A 13,721-nucleotide genomic window follows, 5' to 3' on the forward strand; every position below is an offset into this window, starting at 1 on the left:
GAACGAGGGGTCTCTTCTGCATCCCAGCCTCCAGTCTTTTGCCCTCACAGCCTGGATGTTGAGAACTTAGAATTTGCTTCCTTGCATCTTCCTGAGGGTGTCTCCCAGATTTTGCTGGCTTCCAGGAAAAATTCCACAAAGACGTGTTATTCTTTCAAGTGGAGAATGTTTGCCATCTAGTGTGAGGGCAGTGCCCTAGATCCCCTTTCTTGTCCTACACAGACCGTGCTTGAATACTTTCTACACCTTTCTGTGTCTGGTCCTAAGACCAACTCTGTAAGGGTTTACCTTAGTGCAATTAGTGCTTACCATGCCCTTGTATAGGGTAGACCCATCTGCCTCTAGTTCGCTTAATGAGAGGTTTGCTTTTGACAAAGCCCCCTGTCAAGCCTCTGCCTGCATCATGGGACCTTAGCATCGTACTCGCTCAACTGATGAAAGCTTCTGATCCTGTCATCTGAAGTAGTTGATCTGGAAGGTCCTGTTTTTGGTGGCTGTTACTTCAGCTCTCAGGGTCAATGAGCTTCAGGCCCTAGTGGCGGACCCACCTTACATGAAATGTCATCATAACGGAGTAGTTCTCCATATGCACCCTAAGTTCTTGCTTTAGACTGTGACGGCGTTCCATCTGAACCAGTCAATCGTTCTTCCAACGTTATTTCCCAAACCACATACCTATCCTGGTGAAAGCGCACTGCACACCTTGGACTGCAAGCGAGCATTGGCCTTTTACTTGGGGCAGACTAGACCCTATCCTACAGACAGTCCACCCAGCATTTTGTTTCTTTTGTTCCCAAAAGGATGAGAGTTGCCATTGGGAAACTGTGCAGTCTCCAATGGGCTGTCGGATTGCATTTCATTCACTTATGCCCAGGCTGAGATAACTCTTTAGGGTCATGTCAAGGCTCACAATGTCAGAGCATCGGTAGCTTACTTGAGGTCAACCTCCATTGAAATCGGCAAGGCTGCGACGTGGTCTTCAGTCCACACATTCACATCTCATTACTGCCTTGAGAAGGATACCTGACCTGATAGTTGGTTTGGGTGGACAGTTCTGCAGAATTTGTTTGGGGTCTAGAATACAGCTCCACCCTGACCCCCCCCCCCCAAAAAAGCTTGTTTTGTTCTGTTCTAGAGTGCACTCTCACCCTGTTGTATATAGTTTCAGGTTAATTACTATTTTGCCCTCGCTATTGCAAGGCCTAATTGACCTGTGGTGGTGGTTTTTGGTGAACCTGGTAGCTAGGGATTCCCACATCTGAGAACACAGCCTGCTTGTCCTTCGATTGGAGAAAGCAAAGATTCTTACCTGTAGCAGGTATTCTCCGAGGACAGCAGGCCATTCATTCTCACATACTCTCCCAGTTTCCCCTGGAGTTGTCCTTGTTGTTGTTTGCTATAGTGTTGTACTGACGGTTGTGAGCTCTCGCGGTGGACGGGAAGGCACTCTCACATGCATGGTGGGGATGCTGTGTGTGCTGTTAAAGCTCTAGTAGTTTGTTTATGCTCCACATCAGGCGACATGAATGATGTTGCCCACATGTGAGAATGAATAGCTTGCCGTCCTAGGAGAATACCTGCTACAGGTAAGTATCTTCGCTGCTCTGCTGTTTAACCCTCCTGTGCAGTAGCCTCACTTCCAGTATTCTCTCTATCTCAGCAGGTGGATAGACATACCCTGCGCAGGCTCCTGGCCTGTTCCCTCAGGTGCAGTTGAGCCCTGGGTTTGGAGATTGTTGTGGCTGATCGCCAGGGTACACCTGGTAGTGCCAGGACCCTCCCCACCTCCCCCACTTACTTGCTCGCCCTGTTCCTTCATAGGGGAGATATTGAATTAAATAAAAAAAATGTTTTAAAAGTGCATTGGGGAGCAAGTTCAGTGTACTTGGCTGTGATGAATTGTGAGCACCATTGCAAGACTGTGTACCTCTGTCAGCAACTCGAGGCTTCTCACTGTAAGTGCCTTTGGGTTTAATTTTCAGGGTCGGTTTTGGCTTCATGGCTGCTCTCGCTACAGGAGTCTGTGCACAATGTTGAGAGTGTACACTGCTTGCTCAGGTGCTTCTTCCTCCAAACTGGCCCCCCCTCGGTCCAGCCATGGTGTGCAGGCCTCTCCTGCTCCATTGTCTGGGCCACAGGCTGCACTTTTGGCAGGCTCCGCAGTCCCTTTTGCTGCTGCCATATTTGAAGCGCCAGCATGCTTGGAATCGGCGGGATGATAGTGGCTTCCTTTGCGTTTTCCCTCTCAGCTGGTACTTTGGTGGTGAAAATGCCCATTTTGTAGGGGGTGTTTAGATTTGGCCGATACTCTGTTCTCCTCGGAATTTGTTACTTGGGCACAAGGCTTTCTTATTGAAGCGCCCTATGGCTACTCAGTCATCCTCCCCTGCTCCCCAGATGGGTTTGGGGGAGTTTCAGTCCAAGAGAGCTTGCCAAATCTGAAGGATGTGGACAAAGGGCTATGGTAGTGGTGTACAGTTGTGGGGAGTGGATTTTGGGGGGTTCAGCACACAAGGTAAGGGAGCTATGCACCTGAGAGCAATTTATGAAGTCCACTGCAGTGTCCCCTAGGGTGCCCGGTTGGTGTCTTGGCATGTCAGGGGGACCAGTGCACTACGAATGCTGGCTCCTCCCACGACCAAAGGGCTTGGATTTGGTCATTTCTGAGATGGGCGTCCTCGGTTTCCATTATCGCCGAAAATCGGGAATGACCATCTCTAAGGTCGACCTAAATTTCGTGATTTGGGCGTTCCTGACCGTATTATCGAAAAGAAATATGGACACCCATCTTGTTTCGATAATATGGGTTTCCCCCGCCCCTTTGCCGGGATGTCCTGCGAAGACGTCCTCAGGAAAACTTGGGCGCCCGTTTTGATTATACCCCTCTATTCTGCCCATGGAGGGGGGCATGGCTCTTAAAGATGTTCAGGATAGGAAATTGGAGTCATTTCTTAAACTCTTCTTTTGAGGTTGCTGCTTTATGTAGGCAGGCCACGGAGTGTGGTTCTTACACGGCCTGGGCTTGCTTGAGCTGGGTCCAGAAGGCTGCTGCAGCTGAGGATCTGGTCTGGTGCTTACCTTCCTTGGAGTCAGGGTTGGCCTGTTGGTGGATCTTTTGTATGATCTGCTTAGAGCCTCGGCAAAAGATTTTCTTGACTGTGACAGTGAGGCAGTGGCTCTGGCTCTGGTATTGGGCTGCGGACATGGCCTCAGTCCAGGCTGGCATTTCTTCCTTTTCATGGGAAATTCCTGTTTGGAGAGGATTTAGAGAAGATTGTGAAGGACCTGGAGGATTCCAAAGATCATCACTTGCCAGAGGACAGGTCTAAGACACAGTTCCAGTCTTCACAGGCATGGAACTGGTTTTGGGATGCTAGGTGATATAGGCCGGGGAAATTGGGGTGTTTCCAGAGACCCCATTTCCAGCAGTAGCAATGGTCCTTTTGGGGGGATGGGCATTTTCAGGCCTGCTGGAAGCTGAAGAAGGCATGGCCTGGTAGTGGACTTTGGGGTCCCATTCCAAATTTCTGCCCTGGGCCCCAGTCACGTCTAACAGCAGCTCTGGCAGGATACACATTTCAAATATGACAAAATAATTTTTTTTCTATTTTGTAATTAAAATATATCTTGTCTGGTCATTCAAATCATATTGGTCCCAGGCTCCTGTTTCCCTCTGTCTTCTCTTAACTCACTCACCAGGGTCTCCTGCCCATTTGATAGTCTTTCTCCATGCTCACCATCATCTTCCATCTCTGTCCCTATCTTTTCCCATGTTCAGCATCTCCATTCTCTGTGTCCCCTATACTTCCCTGTTCACCATGTCTCCCTTGTGTCCATTTCCCCACATTCATCATCACCACTCTGTCCCTATCCCTTTCCCGTGTCCAGCATCATTCCACTGTGACCATATGCCCCCCAAGTCCAGCATCTTCCATGTTCCTATTCTTCTCCATGTCTAGCATCTTCCCTTTGTCCATATCACTCCTCCCATGTTTGGCATTGCCCCTTTGTGTCTATGCAGCATCTCCCCTCCATACCCATCATCCTTCCCCTTTGTTTCTATATACCTCCATGTGGTCCAGCTTCTCCCCACTCTTCCTCCACCACACAGTGTGTCTCTCTTTCTCTCTTCCTTCCTTTCTTTCCCTTTGTGTTCAGTAGTTCACTCCCTCTACTTTCATCCCCTTGATTTGGCATCTTTTTCCCTTCCTTTCCCTCCCCCCTGCAGATCCAGCCCCTCCCCCCCCCCATGGTTCCAGCACTTCTGGCCCTTCCCTCCAGCTTCAGCCCCTTCCTCCTGTGGTTCCAGCATCTCTGCCCCTCCCTCCTGCGGTTCCAGCTCCTCTGTTCCATCCTCTGAGAACAGCACCTCTCCTCTCTCCCTTTCCCCCAGTTCCAGTCCCCCATGTGTCCAGCACTTCTCTCCAGCACCAGCCCACGGGTCCAGCATCTCTGTCATTTCCCTTCAGCTTCAGCCCCTCTTCCCATGGGCCCAGCACCTGTTCCCTCCACCCTCCCGTGGGTCCAACAACTCTCTCCCTTCCATCCAGCTCCATCCCACCATAGGCCCAGCACCTCTGTCCCTTCCCTCCAGCCCCCCTCCTGCGGGAACAGCACCTCTCTCCCTTCCCATCCGCAGCTTCAGCCCGCATCCCCCTCCGCAGATCCAGCATCTGTCCCCTCCTGCTTCAGCCCATCCTGTGGGTCCAGCACCTCTGTCCCTTCCCTCCAGCTCACCCCTCCTGTGGTTCCAGTACCTCTGTCTTCCCTCCAGCTTCAGCCCCCTCCTGCTGGAACAGTACCTCTGTCTTCCCTCCAGCTTTAGCCCCCTCCTTCTGGAACAGCACCTCTCTTTCACCTCCAGTTCCAGCCCCCCATGGGTCCAGCACCTCTGCAGCATCAGCCCGCAAGGCCAGCATTTCTGTCTTCTCTCTACAGCTTCAGCCCCCCCTTCCTGTGGCTCCAGCACTTCTGTCCCTTTCCTCCAAGCTCCAGCCTCCCCCTCCCATGGGTCCATCTCTCTCTTCCTTCCATCCAGCTGTCTTCCCTCCAGCTCCATACCCCCCTACCATGGGTTCCAGCGCCTCTCTCCCTTCCCTCCAGCTCCATTCCCTCATGAATCCAGTGCCTCTCCCGTGGCTCCAGCACTTCTGTCCCTTCCCTCCAGCCTCCCTCCCTTGGTTCCAGCACTTCTGTCCCTTCCTGTCAGCAACATTCCCCATCCTGTGTGAATAGCACCTCTCTCCCTTCCCTCTAGTTCCAGCCCTCCCCCCATGGGTCCAGCACTTCTTTCCAGCATCAGCCCCACCTTCCTGTGGGTCCAGCACCTCTGTTCCTTCCCTCCAACTCCAGCCCCCCCCCCTGCAGGAACAGCACCTGTCCCTTCCTATCAGCATCAGCCCCTTTCCTGTTAGAATAGCACCTCTCTCCTTTCCCTCCCGTTCCAGTCCCCCCATGGGTCCAGCACTTCTTCTCTCTGGCTTCAGCCCACTCTGCCGTCTAGCATCTTTGTCCCGTCCCTCCACTTCAGCCCCCCCCCCACCCGCAAGTCCAACACCTCTCCCTTTACTCCATCTCCAGCCCCCTCAAGGTCTAGCATCTGTCCCTTTACTCCAGCTTCAGCTCCCTCCTTCTGTGGGTCCAGCACCCCTACCCTCCTAATCCAGCTTCTCTCCCCTTTAGCTAAAGCCCCCCCCCCCCCGTAGATCCAGCGCCTCTGTCCCTTCCCTCCAGCCCCTCCATCGGTCTGACACCTATGCCCCCCCCCTCCCCGCCAGTACTTTGTCTTCCTCCTGCTGTGGTATTTACCTTATTGCAGTCAGGAACATTTCCGCAGATGCAGGAACAAAACAGGAAGTTACATCAGAAGGCAGGACCCAGCAGAGGGAAGGCCTTGGAGGGTCCTGCCTTCTGATGTAACTTCCTGTTTTTGTTCCTGCAGCTGCGGTAAATGTTCCAATTTTTGTTTTGTTACTGTGGATTTACCACTGGTCCCTAGTCCCATGTCATTCTCTACTTCCTGTTCAGCCTCCTTTAGGTGCCTGCTCCTCGCGCATGGGATTATGTGCAGGTATTGGGTACCATGGTGTCCATGCTGGATGTCTTTCCGTGGGCTTGGTTTCACATGTGGCTGATCCAGTCGTCCCTTCTTGGTCATTGGTCCTTGGTGTCTGCAGACTATCAAGTCCAGCTACCGTGGACTGCCCAGGCCTAATTCAGCACTCATTGGTATCTCAGCCCTGTCAACCTGGGGAAAGGAGCTTCCCTGGCCACACTGGATTGGGTGGTTGTGACAACTGATTCCAGTCCCTCCAGGTGGGGAGCCCACTGTCTGGACTGGATGATGACCCAGTGTTTTTGGTCCCAGGAGGAAGCACTGTGGCCTATCAACGTCTGGAGTTGAGCGCAGTGTGGAATGCCTTGCAGGAGTTTTTGCCCCTGGTCCAGGGAACAGCAGTTAGTGTTTTTTCAGACAATGCGTTGGCTGTGGCTTACATCAACAGGCAAGGGGGGAAGGAAGATCACCGCCTTGGCGAGGGAAGCCAGCCTTCTGTTGTTAGTGGCAGTCTCATCTTTCCTTGCTCTCAGCGGCACACATTGCGGGGGAACTGAATGCTCATGTGGATTTCCTTAGCTGGAACCTACTGGATCCTGGTGAGTAGGAACGCTCCTGAAGCTTTTCGGGTGATCTCGGCCAGATGGGGCCAGGCTGGATCTTGTGGTCATGAAGGGCAATGTCATGTGCCTTGGCTCTTCAGCAGGAGGAAGGAGCTTGACTCAGAGGCCATTGGTGCTCTTTTTTAGCCTTGGGTTTTCCTGTATGTCTTCTCTCCTTGGCCAGTGATCAGCAGAGTTCTTAGATGGTTTGTGTGGCATCCAGGCCCAGTGATTCTGGTGGCACCAGACTGGCCCAGAAGACCATGGTATGCAGACTGGTCAGACTGCTCATCGATGATCCAGTTTGGTTGTCATCTCAGTGGGGTCTCCTGGCTTGGGCCAGTGCTCATGGAAGATCCCTCTCCACTTGTTTTTATAGCCTGCACCCCTCCTCCAGGTCCAGCACTTCTCTCCAGCTTCAGCCTGCCCCGCCCCTCCCCCTCAAGAGAAGTCAGGATTAAGGAAGAAAAGTTATCCAGAGGATATGATTGCTATGCTGCTCCGAGCCCAGAAGAGGTCAACCTCTGTAGTCTATGTGAGGGTGTGGAGTACCTTTGAATCACTGTGCTCCTCCAGGAGTATTGTTTGAAATAAAGCTTCCTTGGCTCATATGTTGGCCTTTTTGCAGGATGGTCTGAAGAAGGGGCTTATCCTTAAGTTCACTGAAGGTTCAAGGGGTGGCGCTGGTCTGCTTTCATGGCTGGATTCAACGGTTGTTACTGACTGTGCATCCGGATGTGGCCCGATTTTCCTTTGCAGGTTCAATCACTTGTGTCCTCCCAGGCGGACCATTTGCATGTCATGGAATCTTAACCTTGTTCATCGGGCCCTCCAGAGGCCTCTGAGCCTCCTGGGTGGTCTCTTTGTCAAAGGTCTTGCCCTGAATGTGGTGGTGTTTTTTTTTGTGTGTGTGTGTTTTTTTTTTTTGGTAGAGATTACTTCGGTGAGACAGACAGGTTTTGGAGTTGCAGGCCCTTTCGTGCAGGGACCTGTTCCTGCACTTTACTGAAGTGCGGTTCACTGTCTGGATGGTTCTTTCTAGCTTGCCTAAGGTGGTTTCCGCCTTCCATTTGAACTAGCTCATTTTGCTGCCCTCTTTCTGCCAGGAGGATTATCCGGAGGAGTATTGTTCCCTTCGGTGGGTGCCTGGATGTTCGTAGGATTCTTGTCGGTCACTAATGAGTTTCGGTGTTCAGACCATCTTTTTTTCTGCTTGCGGGTCACAAGAAAGGCGACTAAGCATCTAAGGCTACCATTGCGAGGTGACTGAAAGAGACCGTCTCCCCAGCGTATTTGTTGGCAGTAAGTCTCCTCCTTTGGATCTTAAAGCTTATTCCACCAGAGCACAATCCACCTCCTTTGCGGAGATGCAGTCTCTCTGTATTGATGAAATATGCAAGTCAGCGACGCACCTTTTTGAACATTACAGTTTGAATGTGTTGGCCTGCAGTAATTCAGTCTTCGGGGCCTCAGTCCTTGTGGCAGGGATTGCCAGGTCCCGCCCTAATTGAGGAATGCTTTGTTACATCCCACAAGTCTCTGGATTGATCTGTGGAATGACATTGGAAGGAAAAATTAGTTCTTGCATGTTTTTTTTTTTTTTTCATTAGTCCCAACAGATCAATCCAAAGGCCTACCCAGATTTTCTGATTTTTCTGTTATATATAGGTCTTGGTTCTTTCTGTAGTTGGTGGCTGAGGGTTGTTTACAGATACTGTTTCAAAAAAAAAAAAAAATGATGAATAGATGAATAACTAAACGAGAGAGATCATATGAAGAGGGCTGTTCCCTTTAGGAGTCCTCTTGGTTTCCTGTTCTTTTGAGAGACCGGAGATTGCCTCTTCCATCTTGCTGCTTTGCTATTGGAAATGCTGGAAGTGAGACTACTGCACAGGAGGTTATATGGCAGAGCTCTGGCGTTCTCTCTGTCTCCACTTGCTGGTAGATGGACATAACCCCACAAGTCTCTGGATTGATCTGTTGGGACTAATGGAAAGGAAATTATCAGGTAAGACCTAATTTTTTTTTATTTGGCTGAGGGCTTAGTCCATTATTCGTGGGGTCCTTGTAAGTGACACGCTCACTTCTCTTGTTCTTAGGAAACTCTCAGAAAAGGCTGGTATTGATGAAGTCATGGCAGCTGCAGTCCTAACCAGCCTGTCCACCAGTCCTGTGGTTTTGAGTCAGACTGCTTCCACTTGCGCTGCAGGTATTAATAACCCATTCCTCTTAATGTTTGTGCTTAGACCTCTGCAGTATAAGTAATAAGACTGTCCTCCAGTGTTCTGCAGGTAATATTTACTACTAGTAAAAAAGCCCCGTTTCTGATGCAAATAAAACGGGGGCTAGCAAGGTTTTCTTCAGAGTGTGCATGTGGGAGTGTCCCTGCCCTCTGCCCTCTCTCTCTCTCCCCCTCCCCCCTCCGGACCGAGTCCAGTCCTTCAGTGTTACGTTGCCTGCTGTGCTGTGTTTGTATTACCGAGAGAGTGAGGGCGTCTCTCTCCCCTCCCCCCTCTGAGTCCTTCACTGTTAGAGAGGGATTTCGTGCTGTGCTGTTTTCCTTCACTCATGGGGAAACCGGATATCTCTGGCGCTTCACACTTCCGGCTGGAGGCTTCATAGAACGTTGGGGTTGCCTTTTATATATATAGATGTCCATTTTTTGTGTAGTGTGTATCTTGCTCTTAGCAGCACGCCTCTTTCCCTATTGTGCACTTTCTGAAGAATTAATGCTCAGTTATGGAGATTGCTTGACTTCTTTCCATAGATCCCTGTGGTGAAAATTGGAAGGAAGTTGCTGTGATGTCATCCAGCTACAGCAGCAGTACAAACAGTGGAGACTGGAACTGGGATTTGCCCAGTGACCATTCTGTCCCTTCCACACCATCACCACCCCTTTCTATAGAGGCTGGCAAGAACTTCCTGTTAACTGCCCAAAGTGATGAAGGCATTGAGGATACCGAAGCCACTCAGTTTCTATTTGGTGACCATATTCCACGGAAGAGAAAGGTAGAGGATCCCTACTGTTAAGATGTTTTTTTTTTTTAGATCCAGAACATCCCTAGGGAGATTGTACAACAGGGCAAAAGAAGGTCCTGTATCAGCTGCACAGAAGGGTAAGAGAGGTGCTTGGAGAATGGTAGTGGGAGATTAATGTGAACTGTTCCATGGGGGAGGGGAGAAGAGAAGGAAAAGGAAAAGGGGTATCTATGAATGATAATTGTCTGTAATGTTTCTCTAGAATTCAGTGAAGGTGATGTTCAAGTGTCTTTGGAAGAATTGTGGAAAGGTTCTAAGTACTTCAACAGGCATTCAGAAGCACATTCGAGCTCTGCATTTGGGGTAGGTTCCTTCATATCAAGAGGAGGGGAATACCTAGATCTGTGAACTGTGGAGAAAAGGTGGGGATATTCCAAGAAGTAGGCACGGTGCAAGAGACTTTCATTGGTTGAAGATTGGATAAGAGGTGGTGGCAGAAATGAGGATTTGGGAGGGGGGTTGTGCTGGTGACAAGGGATGATTCAAAAGAAAAACAGGATGCAAGGCAGCCATTCCTTACTGAGTTAACTGACTTTGGTCTGTGTTGTAGCCGGAAGGCAGATCTCGATCAAAGTGATGGAGAAGAAGACTTCTATTACACAGAGATTGACATAAATGTGGATTCGCTGACAGACGGTCTTTCCAGCCTGGCACCCATGTCTCCCACTGCCTCTGCACCCCCAGCATTCCCTCTCCCAGAGACCCAGGGGACCCAGCTGCCAGCTGAGACTCCAGAGGTGCCTTTGGTGTCTTCGCTTAGCCATTCGGCACCAACCACATTGTGCCATGTCCACAGTGACCATGCCTATCAGGTGAGCATGGAGATGTGAACCATATCCTGTCATTGTTGCTGTAAAGTGCTGATGTGTTACAGAATATACATCCACATCATCTCTGCATTGATGGACTTTGGTTCTACTACAGGCCCTCTCCCCCATCAGTATTTGCGCTGGTTCCAGTTTCAGCTTCTCCTGGCAACCACCTCCCCTTCTCTTCAAGAGTTCTCCAGTGAGTATCCTGCAACAGTTTATTGGCTGTGTTATGGATGCATCATTTTTAGAATGAAATTAGTTCTAATTGTTGGATGCACTTGATCAAGCCTGCATGGCTATCTCTGCCCTGACCCTCAAGAGCTCCACTTACAAGCTGACCCTAGCAGTAGGATGGCTAGAGCTAGACTTACAGGGTTGGGGGTTAAGTGGGAGAGAGAAGGGGCATTGGGGAGAAGTAGTTCTTTGTTCTAAGCATGTGGCTGCAGCTTGTATTTTACAGTATGTGTTTCATGCAGGGCTGCCTGGCTCAGATTCGTACGGTGGGTACTGGAGAGAAACTGCCCCAGATTGCCCATTCAGCTGTCATCAAAACTTCAACAATGATCTCTGTGCCAAAGCCAGCTTTAGGGACCAGGTGCGTACACAAGTTCAAGTGCCAGCCAGGAGTGAATAATCCTGTAGCTGCTGGTCGTAAGTAGATGTATAGCTGTAGACTTCAGAGACTGGCTCAGACTGCTGTTCCAGCACTAGATCTCAGTCTGGAGCTACAAATTATGCACTGTTGGCAGGTATGGCATTTGTTCATCACACTGCAGGTTATGCTAATGAAAATGTAGATCAGTGCAGCTGCTAGAACTTTATACCTATGTAGGATTAGGATGTGTAAACAGCTATTTTTGTATTCTTTGCTTTGGTTTTATGGGAAATTTTCTCCTAAGACTATGCAGGGGAACCCAGGGACACTTGAAGGTGATGTCAGCAGACAGCACAGTGTGTGAAAAAACTCTCCTAGCATAAAAAGAAATCAGTTTCTGTGCTGCCTTGCTGTCCTCCTCCCCCTTACTCTTATCAGTGGCGTAGCAAGGGGGGGGGGGGGGGGCGGTCCGCCCCGGGTGTCAGCTCAAGGGGGATGCTCCCTGCCAGCTTCCCCCCCCTCCCCCCGGGTGCAGCACGATGACACCCCCCCTCGGCGTATCAACACCCCCAGGCCCAGTGCCTACTCTCAGCTCCGTCCAACCAGCTCCCGCACCCTACCTTTAAAGAAATCTCGGAAGCCGTGGCGAGGCACAGTGCCTCGCGCCTGCATGTAAAAGAAGTGTGGATCATCTCATTGGGCCTTCCCTCACTCTGTCCCGCCCTTCGCTGACGCAACTTCCTATTTCCGCAAGGGTGGGGGGGGGGGGGGATGTCATCGTGCTGCACCCAGGGGGGGTGCAACAGTGAACCGCCCTGAGTGGCAGCCCCCCTTGCTATGCCACTGACTCATATCTATCTTAAGCGCAGCTTTGGTTCTTTTCAGTTTGAGTATTTTTTGCAGCAAATTATTTTAACTTTTTAGCTTTACTCAGTTTGGGCATTAATCAGGACTCTATTCTGTGTTTTACTTTCATGTTTGCTCTTCTGCTTTTCTGAGCATGTCTGCACCTCTGCCAGCCTTGTCACCACAGTGCTTCCTCTTCATCCCTCCCACCCCAATAGCATTCCTCTCAGCGTGACACTAGCAAAGTTGATTAATAGCTGTACAGCAAGCACCAGTCTTGCGTGAGGAGGGGGAGGGTCCAGTCTCCACAGAGCATTCTCCTCAGGAGGTCACTAAGTGCTCTGGGGGTTAAACATAAGGAGAAGAAGAAACACATTTCCTTCAAATCAGGGACCTGTACTGATAATGGGAAAGAGATGATCTTCTCTAAATCTCATAAGGAAAAATCAGCCCCCCCCCCAAAAAAAAAAAAAAAAATTCAGGTCTGACCAGCTAAACAGCAGAAGCAAAACCATCCTTCTATGCCTCCCCTTGCTCCAGCATATGCTGCAGAGCCCCCTTTCTGCCTCTTCTGTCATATAGCTATTAAAGAGATTTGTTCAGGATGCTACCATTTTATATAAATCTTTTATATTGAATTAAATTCAAAATAAATCAAAAGACAATGAGGCTCAATAGTGTTAAAAAGTAACTTACATCCCCTTACAAATCCTCTCTCTCCATCCAATGTGAACTACACAAAAAGAGTACAAAGATAAACGACTACAGGACCTTGACTCTTATAATCCAATAGTTTCCAAACTTACATACCACACACTGGTCCGTACCTTCCCCTAACCCTCCCCAAGCCCCACTAGAATACTGACTAGTCGAAAGTGCTGCCTGAAATCCATTGAATATCTGACTATGGCCTGAAGGTATATCTCCCACATAGAAAAATCTTTGGTCATTTAGGATAACGGGCCCCATATGATTCCCAGAGCATCAATGCATGGAGTCTGTTCCTTCAATACCAAAAGGAAGGGGGCTGAATCTGAAGCCAGTGATTAAGAATACACTTTTTACCCAGGAACAGCTTTGCTCCCCTACCCCTAACCCCATAGCAGCTGGAGTCGTTATAACCCCCACACTTGACAATTTGACAGGGGACCCCAAAATCTGTTGCAAATAATGGCAAACTGCCCCCCAACCCCCCTTGTCTTCCTACAGCTCCCCAGCGCATGATATAAAGTAGCTGCTGGGGCATGACACTTTAAACAGTGGGGAGCACTGGTACAACCGGCACATCAAGCTTGTCTTTGAGACAGTACACTTCAGTAATTCAGTGCTGTGCACCATCCCTGGGATAGCCGTAATTAAAGCAAGGTCCCCACTCCAACTCAATCTTAACACTTCGTAATGCTTATCCAGTTGGGCACGACTCAGGAGTTTGTGAAGCCCCCATCGGGCCGAGATCACCCAAAAAGCATGACCTAACGCGTCCCCCTGTAAAAAGGTGTTACCCAAACACGTAGCCTATCCCCATGCATCCAACGAAGTGATATAATGACTTAATTGTAAGTAAGCAAAGCTATCCGCAGACTGCATAGCCACTCTGTTGCCTCTCCTCTAAGGATAGAGGTGAACCATCTTCCCTCAATAAATGTTCAATATGCGAGATACCCAAACTATTTCAATGCTGAAATGCCACGTTACCTACTGTGGGAAGCAGGGTGCTGTTCTGGGGCCATTGCCCCTGTAACCGTAAAAGAGCTCTTTAGGAAAAGTGCAAA

General features: G+C 49.8%; 1 protein-coding gene across 1 annotated transcript in view; it reads left to right on the plus strand.

Moving 5' to 3' along the window:
• LOC115476873 (zinc finger protein 704-like) overlaps window positions 1–13,721 on the plus strand; it is a 41,384-nt gene that overhangs the window by 10,144 nt on the left and 17,519 nt on the right. The window contains exons 2-7 of the mRNA XM_030213445.1: window positions 8,704–8,866; window positions 9,425–9,666; window positions 9,899–9,999; window positions 10,247–10,508; window positions 10,621–10,704; window positions 10,985–11,103. Of these exons, the coding sequence (XP_030069305.1) occupies window positions 8,704–8,866; window positions 9,425–9,666; window positions 9,899–9,999; window positions 10,247–10,508; window positions 10,621–10,704; window positions 10,985–11,103 (971 nt within the window). The remainder of the gene's footprint in view (window positions 1–8,703; window positions 8,867–9,424; window positions 9,667–9,898; window positions 10,000–10,246; window positions 10,509–10,620; window positions 10,705–10,984; window positions 11,104–13,721) is intronic.

Source organism: Microcaecilia unicolor, chromosome 8, assembly GCF_901765095.1.
Source record: "Microcaecilia unicolor chromosome 8, aMicUni1.1, whole genome shotgun sequence".
NCBI lineage: Eukaryota > Metazoa > Chordata > Amphibia > Gymnophiona > Siphonopidae > Microcaecilia > Microcaecilia unicolor.